Source organism: Mycteria americana, chromosome 9 (assembly GCF_035582795.1).
Source record: "Mycteria americana isolate JAX WOST 10 ecotype Jacksonville Zoo and Gardens chromosome 9, USCA_MyAme_1.0, whole genome shotgun sequence".
Lineage (NCBI taxonomy): Eukaryota > Metazoa > Chordata > Aves > Ciconiiformes > Ciconiidae > Mycteria > Mycteria americana.
Genome location: NC_134373.1, coordinates 25608463 through 25622672, shown reverse-complemented (window position 1 = coordinate 25622672; position 14210 = coordinate 25608463). Strand labels below are relative to the sequence as shown.

General features: G+C 38.3%; 1 protein-coding gene across 1 annotated transcript in view; it reads right to left on the bottom strand.

The window, feature by feature from the left end:
* PLA2R1 (phospholipase A2 receptor 1) overlaps window positions 1-14210 on the bottom strand; it is a 44275-nt gene that overhangs the window by 9037 nt on the left and 21028 nt on the right. Inside the window, exons 11-23 of the mRNA XM_075511186.1 lie at window positions 13564-13733; window positions 12270-12472; window positions 11830-11975; window positions 11247-11331; window positions 10136-10268; window positions 9642-9677; window positions 8965-9122; window positions 5911-5975; window positions 5449-5552; window positions 3961-4103; window positions 3030-3147; window positions 2013-2143; window positions 1297-1441 (exon numbers count right to left, since the gene is read on the bottom strand). Of these exons, the coding sequence (XP_075367301.1) occupies window positions 1297-1441; window positions 2013-2143; window positions 3030-3147; window positions 3961-4103; window positions 5449-5552; window positions 5911-5975; window positions 8965-9122; window positions 9642-9677; window positions 10136-10268; window positions 11247-11331; window positions 11830-11975; window positions 12270-12472; window positions 13564-13733 (1637 nt within the window). The remainder of the gene's footprint in view (window positions 1-1296; window positions 1442-2012; window positions 2144-3029; window positions 3148-3960; window positions 4104-5448; window positions 5553-5910; window positions 5976-8964; window positions 9123-9641; window positions 9678-10135; window positions 10269-11246; window positions 11332-11829; window positions 11976-12269; window positions 12473-13563; window positions 13734-14210) is intronic.

Sequence of the window (14210 nt, the reverse complement as noted above, 5' to 3'; positions counted from 1 at the left end):
GGCCAGTGCCCGTGGGCCACGCTCCCACCCACCCGGCTGGGAAACGCGGGGAGGGTCCCGAGCACCCCGTGCAGCCCCAGCCCCCCCTGGGTGCCCTGCAGCCTGGCCGCCCTGAGGCAACAGGTTTCCTTCCTGCCTTTTAAAGCTTTTTCCATCTGTCTGAAGCAGCAGCAAGGGGTTAAAATACAAGAGTTCGGGAGGGAAACGAAACAAACCAGCAGGAAAATGCATTTATTTATTTTTTCTGCCCTGCGTGCAGGATTACTCCAGCACTCCCCACAACTGTAGTTCACAATAAATGATGTCAAATACAGCTACGGTTTGCTAGAGCCACATGTGAGCACTGCCCAAAGCTTATACTTGTTTATTCTACTTCTCGACTCACCCTCCCTCGCCTCCTAGGCAGCCAGCAGGAGAGGACTGTCTCTTTAGACCCAGGGCTTAACTAAGAGATGATATATAAAGTTGAGCCATATAAAACCACCCCCGCAGTAACTACAGCACTCAAGGACACTCCTTACAGGTTCCGATTACAGCCCTCCCTTTGCCTTAGGGTTAATAATTTGCTGCTGGTCTGTTTGCTCACACGCTCTGGCAGGTTCCCGCTGGCAGGGCTGCAGCAGCCCCTGGGCCGGGGCTCCACCGCTGCCCAGGCGCCCCTGGCACAGCCGGCGGCTCCCAGGCCAAGAGGCAATGCCGCAATGTGGCTTCAGGAAACCAAATGACGTGTGTTCCCCACAAAAGCTTTGTGCTTCTGGCAGGTGAACATTAACAGAATTAGAGAAGCGTGACAAGAAAAGCCAAGCTCTATTTGATCGGCCAATCGGTCTGCACTGCTCACAGGAATACATTTTCTAGAGTCTAGTCTGATCTAACAGTGCAAGTCCCACCCCTCACCCCCCCCCCCAAAAAAAAAAAAAAGATTTCCTGCTTTCATCAAAATTACCCTCAGTTTTGCCTTTTGTAATTTCATGCTGTTACTCTGCTTGCCGCGGCAGAAAACATGAAATTTCATCTCTATTCCTGCATCTAAGATATGCAACAGAAAGCTCAAAGTTAGGAAGAAAATGTAATAACAAAATAGTTTTTTAGAAATTAGCTCTACATCACAGCTATTGATTTATTAAATAGCGTAGAGCTAGTCTGTCTAAATATCAAAGTAAAACTATCTTAGAAATCTCTTAGGTTCCTGGTTTTATAGACACCTATAACAAGTTGGTTCTAGATGAAAATAAAGTAAGAGGAATTCAATACAGCAAGAAAAGAGAACAGAAGCAAAGCAGAACAAAACCTTACCCTGAGTCTTTTGGCAGACAAACCCATAATTTTTCTGACAGTTTTCTAAGTACCATTTTCCCGTAAAATAAAAATTAGGGTTATTCGATACCAATGTGCACAGTGGAAGTTGTTCTCGAATGTTTGCACTGTTGTAACGCTGTCTCTGCAATCAACACAGAACCTTATATTAATTAAAAAAGACATTGTGTAAAACCAACACATAATTATTACATTCCATTTAGAAGATTAATTATCTGAAAGTCACTATTATAAATATTTAGGTAGAACAATGAACATTCCCATAAATACAATTTGAAACAGTAACATCGTAATAAAAAAGTCACAAGCTTTCACTGAACAAACTAAAATGCTAAGCCCAATATGGACTAACGTGGTGTAAAACAATATATTAAAATACAAAATTCATAATCTTATTCCTAAACTTTGCTCAGACCCAGCATGTGATACTCACCATGTAATTCAAACTTCGGTGCTTAAAAGCAATTGCAAGAGAATGTGACCATAGCCACAAATTACGTAAGGAACTGTCTCGACAGTGCCTTTTTTGCTACCTCTAGTTATGTCCGTAAATCTGTGCCCACAGTTGTCTGAATTTGCAAAAATTAAGGGAAGGCTAAGTTGCTGTAACAAGTTAGGCCTTGTCTTGGTGGCAGTCATGATTTTTATGGATAAAACAACTTCTCACTGTCCTTAAACCGTACAGAAATACTCACATCCACTACTTCAACTGGAGACCAGTTGGAATACATCGGAGGATGTTCATTCAGCCATTTTTCATAATCGTCACTCTGGAAACCTATCCAAACACTAATTTTCTGTCCAAATAGATTCATTGTTATGAAAGCTGGAAAACGAAACAGGAATAAAATATAATTAACTGGTAACCCTTTAGGGATAGATGAAGTCTCTTCCACACACTAAAGCACTGAAAAATTTAACTACTAATCAATGACATTACATAGTTACTAGAAAGTAAGAACATGAGCGGCATTTCAGCATCATCTAACTGTAAATTCAGTTAAATTGATTAACTTCAGTTGGGTTAGGATCTAGTCCATTAACTAATAAGTCTTCCAGAAACGTTCACAGCAGCTTCAACAACTTAAGTATCAGTTCAGGGTACTGTCCCACTGAAAAAGCTTTTCTCAGTTTTAGTTGAAAATAAGATTTCTCAACTAAACATAGCCAGTGAGATTCCTCCCACCTCCAAATAAATGGTTTTACAAATGTATGAAATTCAACCACAGATTTTTATGAATAGGGATTATAAATAAGTATTTCTGAATGTGCTGGTATTTATTTCTCTGGCAATTCCAGCCTAGTGCTATGCTTATGTGCTATACTGTAGATCAGATTTTAAGTACTATTAAAGGATAAAAATGAGGTTGCTTTTATAACAGTGTGATGTTGCATTCATAAGACAGAAATTTTACATAGCAAATTTTTAAATGGGTATTCCATTATTTTTTGTATTCCTAATGCATGGTAGTAAGCACAAAAGAAATTACGATCACTCCTCAAAACGTACCCATCATACAGCTGAGTGGATATTTGAATCTTTACATTTTGGGAAAATAGGAAAGATAAACACTAATTTGTTTAACGCAGTGGAACCACGAGTAGGATCTGAGCGATCTTTTTTCCTAAATCTGTATTCAAGATGAAACTTTACTACAGCATCCTAATGAAGATGAACTTTTAGTTATTTAACAATATTTTCAGTACTCTACCTTGTTCCAGTTCATCTTCGAGGGAAGCAAGTGACCCATCATAGCTATTGCAGAACTCTTGTGCAGAGTACCAGTTTCTCAGATGCTCTGGATCCTTTGGAATTTGTATCAAAAAGCACTGTTTCCAAAAAAAAAAAAAAAAAAAAAAAAAAGGCTTGTTTCGTTTTTTTCTTCAGTTTAAAACCTAGACATCACTAAGAGTGATCACTAAAACATTTCACATGCTGTTACTGAAAACTGAACGTTTCATTAGTTTCTGTCCTGCAATGGAGCTCTCCAACATGCTCGATATCAGCTTTCAGCTGCAATCAGACTTGGATTCAAATCAGTTGTTTAAAGGCAAACACAATCTGGGTTAAATTTATCCTTGTAGTCACCGCAGTTTAGTACTGGGATAAATCCGGCCACCTCAGTGCATGTTGCTATTATGGAACGTACATATTTAAGAGAAGCCTGATAAAATAATTGCCTTTCAACCTTCAATTGCAAATACATTTTTGTTTATAATTATCTTTGATGAACCCTATTTGAAATAGCATCTTTTGGAGAATGACAGCAGTTAGGGACCATTTAGTACAACAAGGGGTCAGGGATCTGTTCTGAGACCGTAAAAGGCTCTCGGAATTGTCATAAGTGGAAAAGAAAGGGTGGAACAGGCTTTTTACAGCCAAAGCACAAATACACTTAGATAGCTTTTGCATATATGAGTATTCATTTCCTTCAACTAAAGTAAAATTTTTGACACCTTATTAAGACAATTTCTGTGTGCAAAGCTACTTAATAGCTGTAAGCTTTGTATCACTGTCAGTAGTTATAAACCTAAGGGCCCTGCTTTCAAAAAGGAAGAATGAATAATCCTTAAGAAGTCCAATTTTTGTCATAAATATGGAAAGCATTTTGAATAATCAAACAGCATAAAAAAATGTTTTACTTTGAATCCAAAGCGCAACCAGCCTTTGGGACATATTCCTTGTTGGTTCTGGTCTTTTGGAATCTCTTTCTCTATTTTCCATGCAATTTTACGTTTACAAATACAGGGAAGAGACACAGTACAGTTTTCATCACCCCAGAGTCCTGTGTAAAAAGAAAAATCACAGTTCAGTATTGGCTTGAGAACTGGAAAGGGTTTTTTCTTAGCTAGCTTAGATATTGTGAAGAAGGGTACCCGTTAGTGGTTGAGTAAGACGAGATTCTACATCAAATACATTTGGACATATTGCATTACAGTGGATTTGATGGTCCATGGGGCTCATACTTTTATTCCCAGTTTGTTTTTACTAAGTTAAACCAATTCCTCTCCACTGAGTCACATAACATATGCCTAGATCATCATGTATTTAAAAAAATATTAGTTATGCAAAAAAAAAAAAAAAAAAGGAAAGGTATAGAAATAATGCCTTCCAGATAAAATAGTTTGACTTCCTTACATTGAAAATTTTTGGCAAGATCCAGGTACTGACATAAAACGCTGACCTGCTTAGGAGGAAAACACATTTTCCAGTGGAACACAGCACACTCAACAAGTTGTTGACCAGCTCCCATCTGCCGGCCAGCTGAGGGGGGAGGGTGGGTGCCTCTTCCTTTTATCCGATACTAACTATAGTAACACCAAACTCAAGCACTCGGAAGTCATGAATCAAAACCCCTGAGATTATGTGTGGAAAAAAAGGTTTTACATTTTTTTCAGTTTTGGCTTTTGAGGCTGAGATTACAAGAGTGCAACTGGATTAATTTTTTTCAGCCCTTCTCACAAATACAAAACTGGATATTTTTTCTTTCCATGGAACCTGACGGTTTACTATGACTTGCAGATCTTCAGAAAACAGAGACTGTGAGATGACAGAAATCACTGGAAGCAGCAGCACTGTAATTTTTTTTATTACTGTAGCAAAATATAGAGCTACGTGATGATGTAAAGGCTAGCACCAAAACCGTGGTACCCAAAAATCCCTCAGTGAATTGGCTACAGGATCAAAAACAAGCTAGAAACCTGAGTATTTAAAGTTGTGTGCTGATAGAAAAACAGTTTATAAACATAGGAAAAATTATTGCTCGTCCATCTGCTCATTTGGTTATGAGAAAACTGACTGCGAAAACCAGCAATGCATTAACATTTTGCTGTACCACATAACAGAGTCTTAAGTAAAAATAAAGATTCAGTATCACTGGGATGTTTATATTTTGACATTAGAGTACTGGAACTATTAAATCCGATAACCTAGTCTCTGAGCATATTCATTATATTTTAATATTCTTTTCTTAACCATAAAAGCAGGTATGCAAATTATAACCATGTGACAGGACTATGTAATACAGGACCACGTAATATGGATTGCATTTCTTGAAAGCAATTAAAATGTAACCCCTTTGGCCAGAATCAAGTCACAACTCCTGCAACAAAAAGAAATATAAAATAAACCTGTTTGTGATGAAATGAAGCCACATCTTTTCCCTGGTTTCTGCGGATCTCTCTCCCTCCCTTCATTCCAGTTCTGGTATGTTACTGGTGATTCATCGGTCCAGCTGCACAGAAATGTTAAAGAGCGTAGTTACATTTTTTCCTGTCCTTACCTAAAAATACAACCTCCATTAAAAGTGTTTGTAAGCAGATACAGAGTAGAAAGTGCCCCTTTATTAACTAAGCTTTAAAAAACCAGACAACCACGAGGTTGATATTCATGTCTTTGGCTTGTATCTTTTATACCCCTTTTAGAAGAAATACCGTAACGTGGAGATAAATTAAGGGTAATATATTCTGAATGATATTTACATGAGAACTCAAGCTGTCTCTTGAATATCCCACTCAGTCATCAAGCCGTTTTAGCCCATCAAACTGAACGGCAGCCTGCAAACAGAGCAGCTGAAGTGTAGGTATTCTTACCGAAATTCATTGCTGAGGTTTTCTGCGTGCAATCCAATCCACCAGTGAACATCACTATTTGATAGCTATAAAAAAAAAAAAAAAAATGTTTTGCCATATGTTTAACTGTTGTTGCCCCCTTATTAAAGTGTTAACAAACCCCTAAAATCAGGCTCTGTTTGTATTCAGATGAATAGCATCTCCATTGGGTTCCAGTGGGAAGAACAGGCACTAAATCCTGCCTGTGTTAATTTATGTCACTTCAGTAAGGTTATTCATCTAAGTAGAGAATGATTTAGCCCCCAGTTTCCAGTGGATTGCTGATGTATCATCTGTAAATTAGGAATTTACAATTTTAGGAATTTACAGTCTATCTGGCTTGAAAAGGACTGTAGTCTTAGGCCAGAATTTGTTCTTCTCCAACTCCTAAAAATAGACAATAGCAAATATTTCCTTTTAACATTAATATACTGCTGGTCCTTAATGTTTCCAAAGTGTTTTCGATGAACATTTACTGACTTCGTGTAGTTCATACAAGAAATTCCTAGAGATGCTTTCCAGACTCATTGTTGTTCTCATGAAAGGGTCTAGACCCCCACTCCTAAAAGGCAAAGGATTATGGAAAAGTCACAGAAATAATGTAATTCAAACAGCCATTTATTATTGCTGTGCAGACTTGATTCTGCCTTAAACTATGAACGGGCTTCACTTGCAGGGTTAGCCACTCAATAGTCACAGTTTTGGGGTCTTTGGGAAAGAGCCAACAACAACAACAAAAAGTTGTGAATGTGCAGGACACTGGACAAGCCACCCGGTCTCTGAGAAGCATTTATTTTTTTCCAGAAAGAACTGAAGTGCAGCTTGTGTCGTGGCAGGCACACTGTCCTTGGAGTTACAGTTAGGATTTCACCAGCTTACAGTTTATATAGCAATATCAAATGAAGAAAGTAGACATTTCTGACAAAGAAGAGACTCCGGAATGCTGTCTGATTTGGTATTGCCTGGCCCCAGAGTTTAGTTTTTTAAGCACAGCACTCAGCCTGCACATTACAGTTTTTAAAAAAATAGTGAAAAATGTGATTTCAAATTCCATGCTAAGAAATTTTGACCGAGTTTTCTAATAACACATGCAAAGTCTGTTCAGACTGCTGAGTATTATTTTAGTGATTGCCATCCTTACTCCTGCTTCCACAGGAAACCGGTTACAATCACGTAGGGACACACCTGGCTATACTGGGAAAGCTTAGCCAAAGGCAGCAGGCTGTAAAATAGCTGCATATGTTATACTCCGAGACAGAACTTCAAAGAAGTTAACCTGATTTCCAGTGCTACAGGAGTGAACTCGACTTTTTCATCACAGAATGCTCACAAACTGCTCTAATACCCACTAATTTTAATGATAAAACTGCTTTACAAAGATCTCTTGTAAGCAAACGTGACTTTAAAGAAGCATTGTGATTAGCCATTTTAAGTGCTCTTAAGTCGGAAATATACATCTTTTTTAAAGTTATGTCATTTTTTAAGTCATAAACCTTCAGTTTTAGGTAAGGCAGTAATTACATCACAACACAATCTCTGGTAGATATGGAAGAAGACAGCCTAGCCAGTTATGTTCCTCTTTCACTGTAAGCTATTTCTGCCATGAATGGTTGGTTTAAACGCAGTTCATCATGTTTTGATACAAAATTACTTAAATAGCAGATAAAAATGTCATATAATTCCTTGGAAACTTAAAAACCCCATCTTAATACAACACAATTCTACTATTAGAAGTTAAAAGCAGAGAAGGCTGTACACAATGCAAGCAAAACTAAGCTAGTGTAGGTCAAAAGCTTTTCTACCCAGCACTAGTTGTTCTTTTAAAGATTATGCTATGGTATCCCTTTATATTACAGCCACAAAATTTTGCCCTCAGTAAGGCAGACAGATTATTTTTATTCTTTTTTTTTTTTTTTCCTTATTTCACTTTTACTGAGAACACCTAAAAGAAAACAGACTTTTTTTCTTGGGAATTCATCTGCTTCTGCAGCTATTTCTCAGCTTCAAATCTGTCCGTTACATCAGAGTGGTTCTACAGAAATTCTGCTTTCATCCAGAGGAGGGAATTTAAAGGCAGATGTCTTTTTTTCCCATATAAATATCCATAGCCACAAAGGGGTTTAATTCAGGAGACATCATACAAATGTGTGGACACATGGGAATGTTGCCCAAGCTGGCGTACACAGAGGAAAAGGTAATCTATTTTGCAAGGTCATAAGCACCCACCTCTATGGTTTAGAGCTCTAGATTTAATTAAGGTGCAGGGAAATTGGTAGTTGTTCATTCCTGGCCAGCTCACAGAATCACAGAATCATATAGGTTGGAAAAGACCTTTAAGATCATCGAGTCCAACCATAAACCTACCACTGCCAAAACCACCACTACACCATGTCTCTAAGCTCTCCCCAGGAGTAATCTTTCAAGTCATCACATTGAGGATTTAAACTATGAAGACTGTTTCAAACATCTGGACTTTCTGCCCACCTCATGCTAGTATACCCACTGAAATGTCCCTCGGTATTGCCACCTGAAAACCAGCTGCAAGGTACTGAATGGGAACGGAGCGTAACTGCGAAACTGGGCAGGATCAGGAGACATCCCGGTGGATGCAGAAGCACTGTGTCGACACCTGAGGAACCACGGCGGGTCCCCTTGGTCATGGAGGGGTGGGGGAAGAAGAAGCAGAGAAGGATGTACACCACATGTGAAACAAACCTTTCTCTGTACCCCTAATTACTTTCATAACTTTGGGATAGGAAGCTGGGTTTTGCTCTTGGGTCTTTTGAGGCAGACTGACCGGTCCGCTCATTAGCAAAGACCGTTCCGCAGATTCTGAAATGTTACTGACTTCCGTAGCTAAACAGGGCCTCGGGGGGGGATGTGGGAGCTGAAGACAGCAAGAGAATTATTTCTAAAGTAAAATGTCTTTCGGATTCTACCTGGAGCAACAGGCAGCCAGATATTCCAAAAGATGCAGCAGAAAATAGCCAGTTACTGCCTGAGGGTTTATTTTTTCAAAGGTGTAGTTTTTGTTACCTGCTTAATTTTATTTTGAATAAAGGCTTGTTCACCAGAAGAATTTATTGTTGCCATTCCACCGCGAAGCCAGCCACAGACAAACTCATAGGTTTCCCAGTCCGTAGGACTGACATGGAAAAGATATTCTGCTCCTTGATAATATGACCACGGCAGTTCTAGAAAACGAGCAAGAGAGTCAGTGGTGTGCAGGAGCAAAAACTCATTTCAAGTCTCATTCTTTGCAACCCCCATGGCCCGCCTTCAGCCACATCTCAGAGAACAAATATGCCACAACTAAAAGAGGAACCATATTTAACATATCAATTTACGGGGGGAAAAAAAAAGCACTGAGTAAATTTTTTTTTTTTTTATGTTCTATCCTGTGATGCTGCAGTAATATTGAGAGAGTTGCCCAGCCTTTGCAAAAAGGCAGTTTTAATGTGATGGAGAGGTTATCAAACTCCTGTGCTTATTACTGGCAACATTCCTTTACCTAACTGAAGTAGTGTCTGATGTTTCAGTGTTCCTAAACAAAAGAGTGGCAGATTTTGATCTGTAGCAACAAGTTCCTACACAGTTCCTTAAGGTAAATTTTTAACTCAGAACATTTTAGTTATTTTATTTTTACCAGTGGCTTAAATTGTATTTCCAAGTTACAATGTTTCAAGACGTGAAAAAAGAAAATGTTTTCATACCAGCTATGTACCAATTTGGATTCTTTGGTTTAACACCTGCAAAAATACATAAATAAATTAAAACATTGCTGATTACGAATCAAAAGAGACATTTCACTGAAATTGCTTTCTCCACATGGTAAGCATTTAATCAAAATCATGAAGAATATTGCTGTTCTCGTTCAGGGAGTTAAACATAGAATAAAAGAAAATAATTGCCACACTTACCAAACAACATTTTTAGTAACCTTTATAAATAAGAACTTTGATTAACTCCAGCTAACTAACTGCTAATCATTGCTATGCATTTTTAAACCGACTCCACATATTAGACCTGTTAACTGGCCAACAAACCCTAATGGCCACATATAGCTTTGCCATGATTTCATGCAGAAGACCAATGAGGAGAACTCCAGATGCAGCTAAAAAGCAGGCTTTTAGATATTTTTTTCCTTGTGTCTCCTGAATTGCAAGTAATGAGTATAATAGACAATGTATGTTAATTAACATTTCACCTTTTGGTATTTTGCATATCCATTCACGCTTTTCATTGCAGTGTGCTGGAAAGACCGTTCCGTTTACTTTGAACACACCACAGTTCCTTGAGTCATCTTCGATATACTTGCTCTCCAAAAATGAAGATACAACCTGAAAGCAGCACATTCATTATCTTTCACCAACAACCCAAGATGAAGCATTTCAAAACCTCACTATGGAGAAAACGGAAGGATTTGGAGATGTGTGTACGTTAAGAACATCGTAAGCAACAACTAGAGGACCACCTAAATTATGGTGGTAAAAATCAAAAAAGTAGGGTCCATAATCATGTTCTCTCAATGTCCTGTTCAACTTTCCAATCTTATATCAGAATCCTTCTTCATAAAAATAATTGAATAGCTATGAAACCTAACAATTTTTTGACACGATTAGCAGTAGTTGCCCACATCTAACAGCCTTTGCTTTGGTTCAACACGTTGCATGACTGAACTTTGTACTCGCATTCTGAAATGACTTAAGTAACAACGGCAGAGCTGGCACTGTGCTTTAAGGCTGAAAACCAATTACAGTTTAAAAACTGACCCTTCTTCAGTTGTTCAATGTTTAAATCCCAGGTACAAACCATTAGTGTGGCACGTGGCACCAACGTCTTCAAGGATGCAAAATCAAAAGTGGTATTAAAAAAGGAAAGACTTAGCTCTGAATACAGGCATGAACCTAACAGTCATATAACAAATAAAGCGTGCAAGCACAGCTCTAAGGCTTTCCAATGTGTGTGCATGTGTATATATGTAAATACGTATATATACACACACACACACACGTGTTCACTCTGCATATGCCTGGTCCTGCGCTAAACGCAACATGCTTTGCAGGAAAGCACACATCTGCAAAACTTTGTAATCCTACCAGATTTCTTTTGCGGTTGCATGGCCCTTTTGCACAGGCTGCTATTTTACTAGTAGTGTACTATTAATCCTATTGTAACAATTACTGTAAGTGAAGTATGTGGACGTGAAAACCAAACAGTTTTCCTGGCCAGCGTTTGCTCATAAGGCTTATTTTTGTGAACTTAAGCTCAGATATGACTTGAAAGGTTACTGAAACATATAGTATACAGATAGTTACAGGTGTTCTGTCAGACCACTGCCATGTCCCTCCAGAAAGCGGGTTTCTTTTATTAAATCCAATCCAGAACTGTCTTTCTTCTGTCCTATGATGGAAACAAAGAAAATAACATTTCTCGTGCACTTTTTCCTTCGCTATTTCAGAAATTATTTTTTAAATAGTGCAAATACCCATATTCATTTCTTCTTGAATTCAATATATCATTCTGTAATACATTTCTTAACTTTTTAGTATCCTTGAAGTAAACTCTGGTTTTCCTCCTAAAATCTTAAATTATATTTTCAAAGATGAAAACATTTAAAATAGGATTAAAATTGCCGAACCTCCATTTCAAAGGGAATGCTAACTCACAAGAATATCACCTTGACGTTAACAGTCGCTCAACATCTACTACAAAGATCATCTTCAAAAAGAATCACATTACAGTGTTGCTAATACGCTTATTTTCACACATTTTTAAGTTCATGTTAGAGACCTCTTCAGCCACTAGTAAAGAGGATGGAAGAACCTACATTGTAGATTATTGTTACATATTAGTATGATTAAGATAAATCTTGTTGGCTTTGAAAAAATATATATTTACCTATCAAAAATTGTATATAATAAATTGTTTAAAAATGTCTCTTCATAGATATGGCTAAAACTAGCAAGATGTGCTCCAAAATCTTGGCATAACGCTTCTGCTTCGTCCCATGTTCTTCTCATCAGAACTTTTTCATTGTGAAATATCTGCAATAAAATAAACACTGTCATAAATGTCGCTGATTTTGGAGAGCAGTTGTTTCAGAAACCCATAAAAATCAAATATTATTTGCAGGTTTTCCTACAGTAAAGCCATGTATATTCCAAGTATAGTTCTGTTTCTTAAGACTTCCACTCACTTTAAAATTCAGTGAAGGATGGTAACAATTAATTTTTGTTTGTTGAGTGAAAGAAATAATGCTTTATCAAAAATATTTTAGGAACAGCGTATCCCTAAGCTGACGTAGAATCAGAAAAATTCAAAGCAAGTTTGTCACGTACCTTGTAGCAGCTGAGCAGATTAGCTTCTGACTCCCATCCAAAATAGCAGGAACTCAAATGTTTTTGAAAAGTAAGTTCAGGTTCTTCGTAAGAATTGATTTTCTGCTTGCACAATGACATTGCTTTGAAGTTCTTACAGCTTTTCACCTCCCAATAACCAACGGGGTGCTGCCCTCGCATAGCCACACATCCTCCGGAATGACCTAGACATGGGAATAAGTGTTGAAGTATCAGAATAAAGCATTTGAATTTTGTGAATTTTTGGTGAAGTGACTGTTTTATTGGCATCAAGTTCTGGATAAAACCTCGATGAACTTAGGAAAGTAGCAAATTCCCTGGTCAGCGGCCAGTTTATAAGCCTGTCTTGGCTGACTTGAGCTTGTAAAACGAACCATGACGAAGGGTTCCTCCCACAACATGCAGGAGATGAAATGCAATTTAAAATAGCACTTTTGCAAACTGCAGTAGTAAAGCAATAAATGTAAAGAGTCCAAAACCGAGAAGCAATTAGTGAAATGGAGTGTCTTTATTATTATGTCTCTATTCTCAGGTATTGCTAAGAGGTTTACTTTTCAAAGGTTGAACAACTATTTCACTTTCTTCGTTTTTGTTTTCTTGGGGTGTTTTCCTTTGCATTACTATAAAACAAACAAAATCAAACAAGCAAACCAAGTATCAGCAAACTAAAGGGGAAGAAGAAGAAGAAGAAGAAAAAACTTCCACACAGTGCTCTTATTGACAGAAATGTAGCTAAGACAATCTCTGCCCTCTTTTTTTTTCATAGAAAATGCAAATTACAAACTGTGACTGTTACTGAATAAAATTCATGACTTCTCTGGGACCTTTTTCTGGGAGTCTCAGGAAGCCCTGATGGCCTCCTTGAAAAGGCCATAAAGACATATATAAAAAACATCTCACAGAAAAAGAAAAAAATTCAGGGATTAACTGTGTCTGCAAGGAGACCGTGGCTGTTAATTTTCCCCCCGCCACACCGGAGGGTGGGAAGAGCAACGTCCAGCGTCCTGCCACAGCCGGGGAGCCCACGACAGCAGCACCCGGTTGGAAAGTGGGGAAGGAAGCTCCGGCTTCCCCACAACTGCCAACTCATCTAACTCAATCCACGGTAGGAAGTTACAGCGTCGACAGAAAATGTCAGCTTATCTCTCTGCTCTCTTGACCAGACAGGGAGGAAAGGACCGGGACTCTTCAGCCGCTGCTAAGGCACTGGTGGCAGGGGGAAGAGAGAGCACTGACCCCTCCAAGCCACCTCTTTTTTTATCGGCATGCTACTCACGTGGCTGGTACTTGTTCCAGTTTGTGTAGCTCACGGACCGATTCTTCCCCGCTGTACTTAGCCAAAAGTATTCTCCTGTGTTGTTAAGGTCTTGCAATCCTATCCAAAAATAAGTTCTCTCAGACTTTACCATGCTACGGATCATGCTGGTGATAAAAGCTTGTTCAAACCTTAAGAAAATAATCAAGACAAAAAGTTTATTAGAATAAAATAGGTGAATTGGTATTTCAGTGAATAGCTCTCATGAAATGATTTAAACTATGCAAGAAGAGAAAAATAGGTAAGAGGTACTTAATTTTCTTTATAGAATGCTGTGGGGAACTTCAGGCACAAGTCTGTAGCATAAACCACAATTCTTCGCTTTTTTTTTTTCCCCCCAGCATTGGGCACATAGAAGAAACAGTAGATTAAGATCTTACAAGCTCAATGCTTGAACTACAAGATGTAAAGACAGAACATATTAATGGCTCACAAATAAAAATAAGAAGCTCTTTGTACGAAAGAGAAAAGATAGCAGGGTCTGAAAAAGCTACAAAAGAAAGAAAAGAAAAAGCTCTGCGCAGAAATATCCTATTGGAACTGGACACACAAACTAGTGCTGAGAAACCAGAGCGGAGGACTCAAAGCACTAGCTGATCTGACTACAG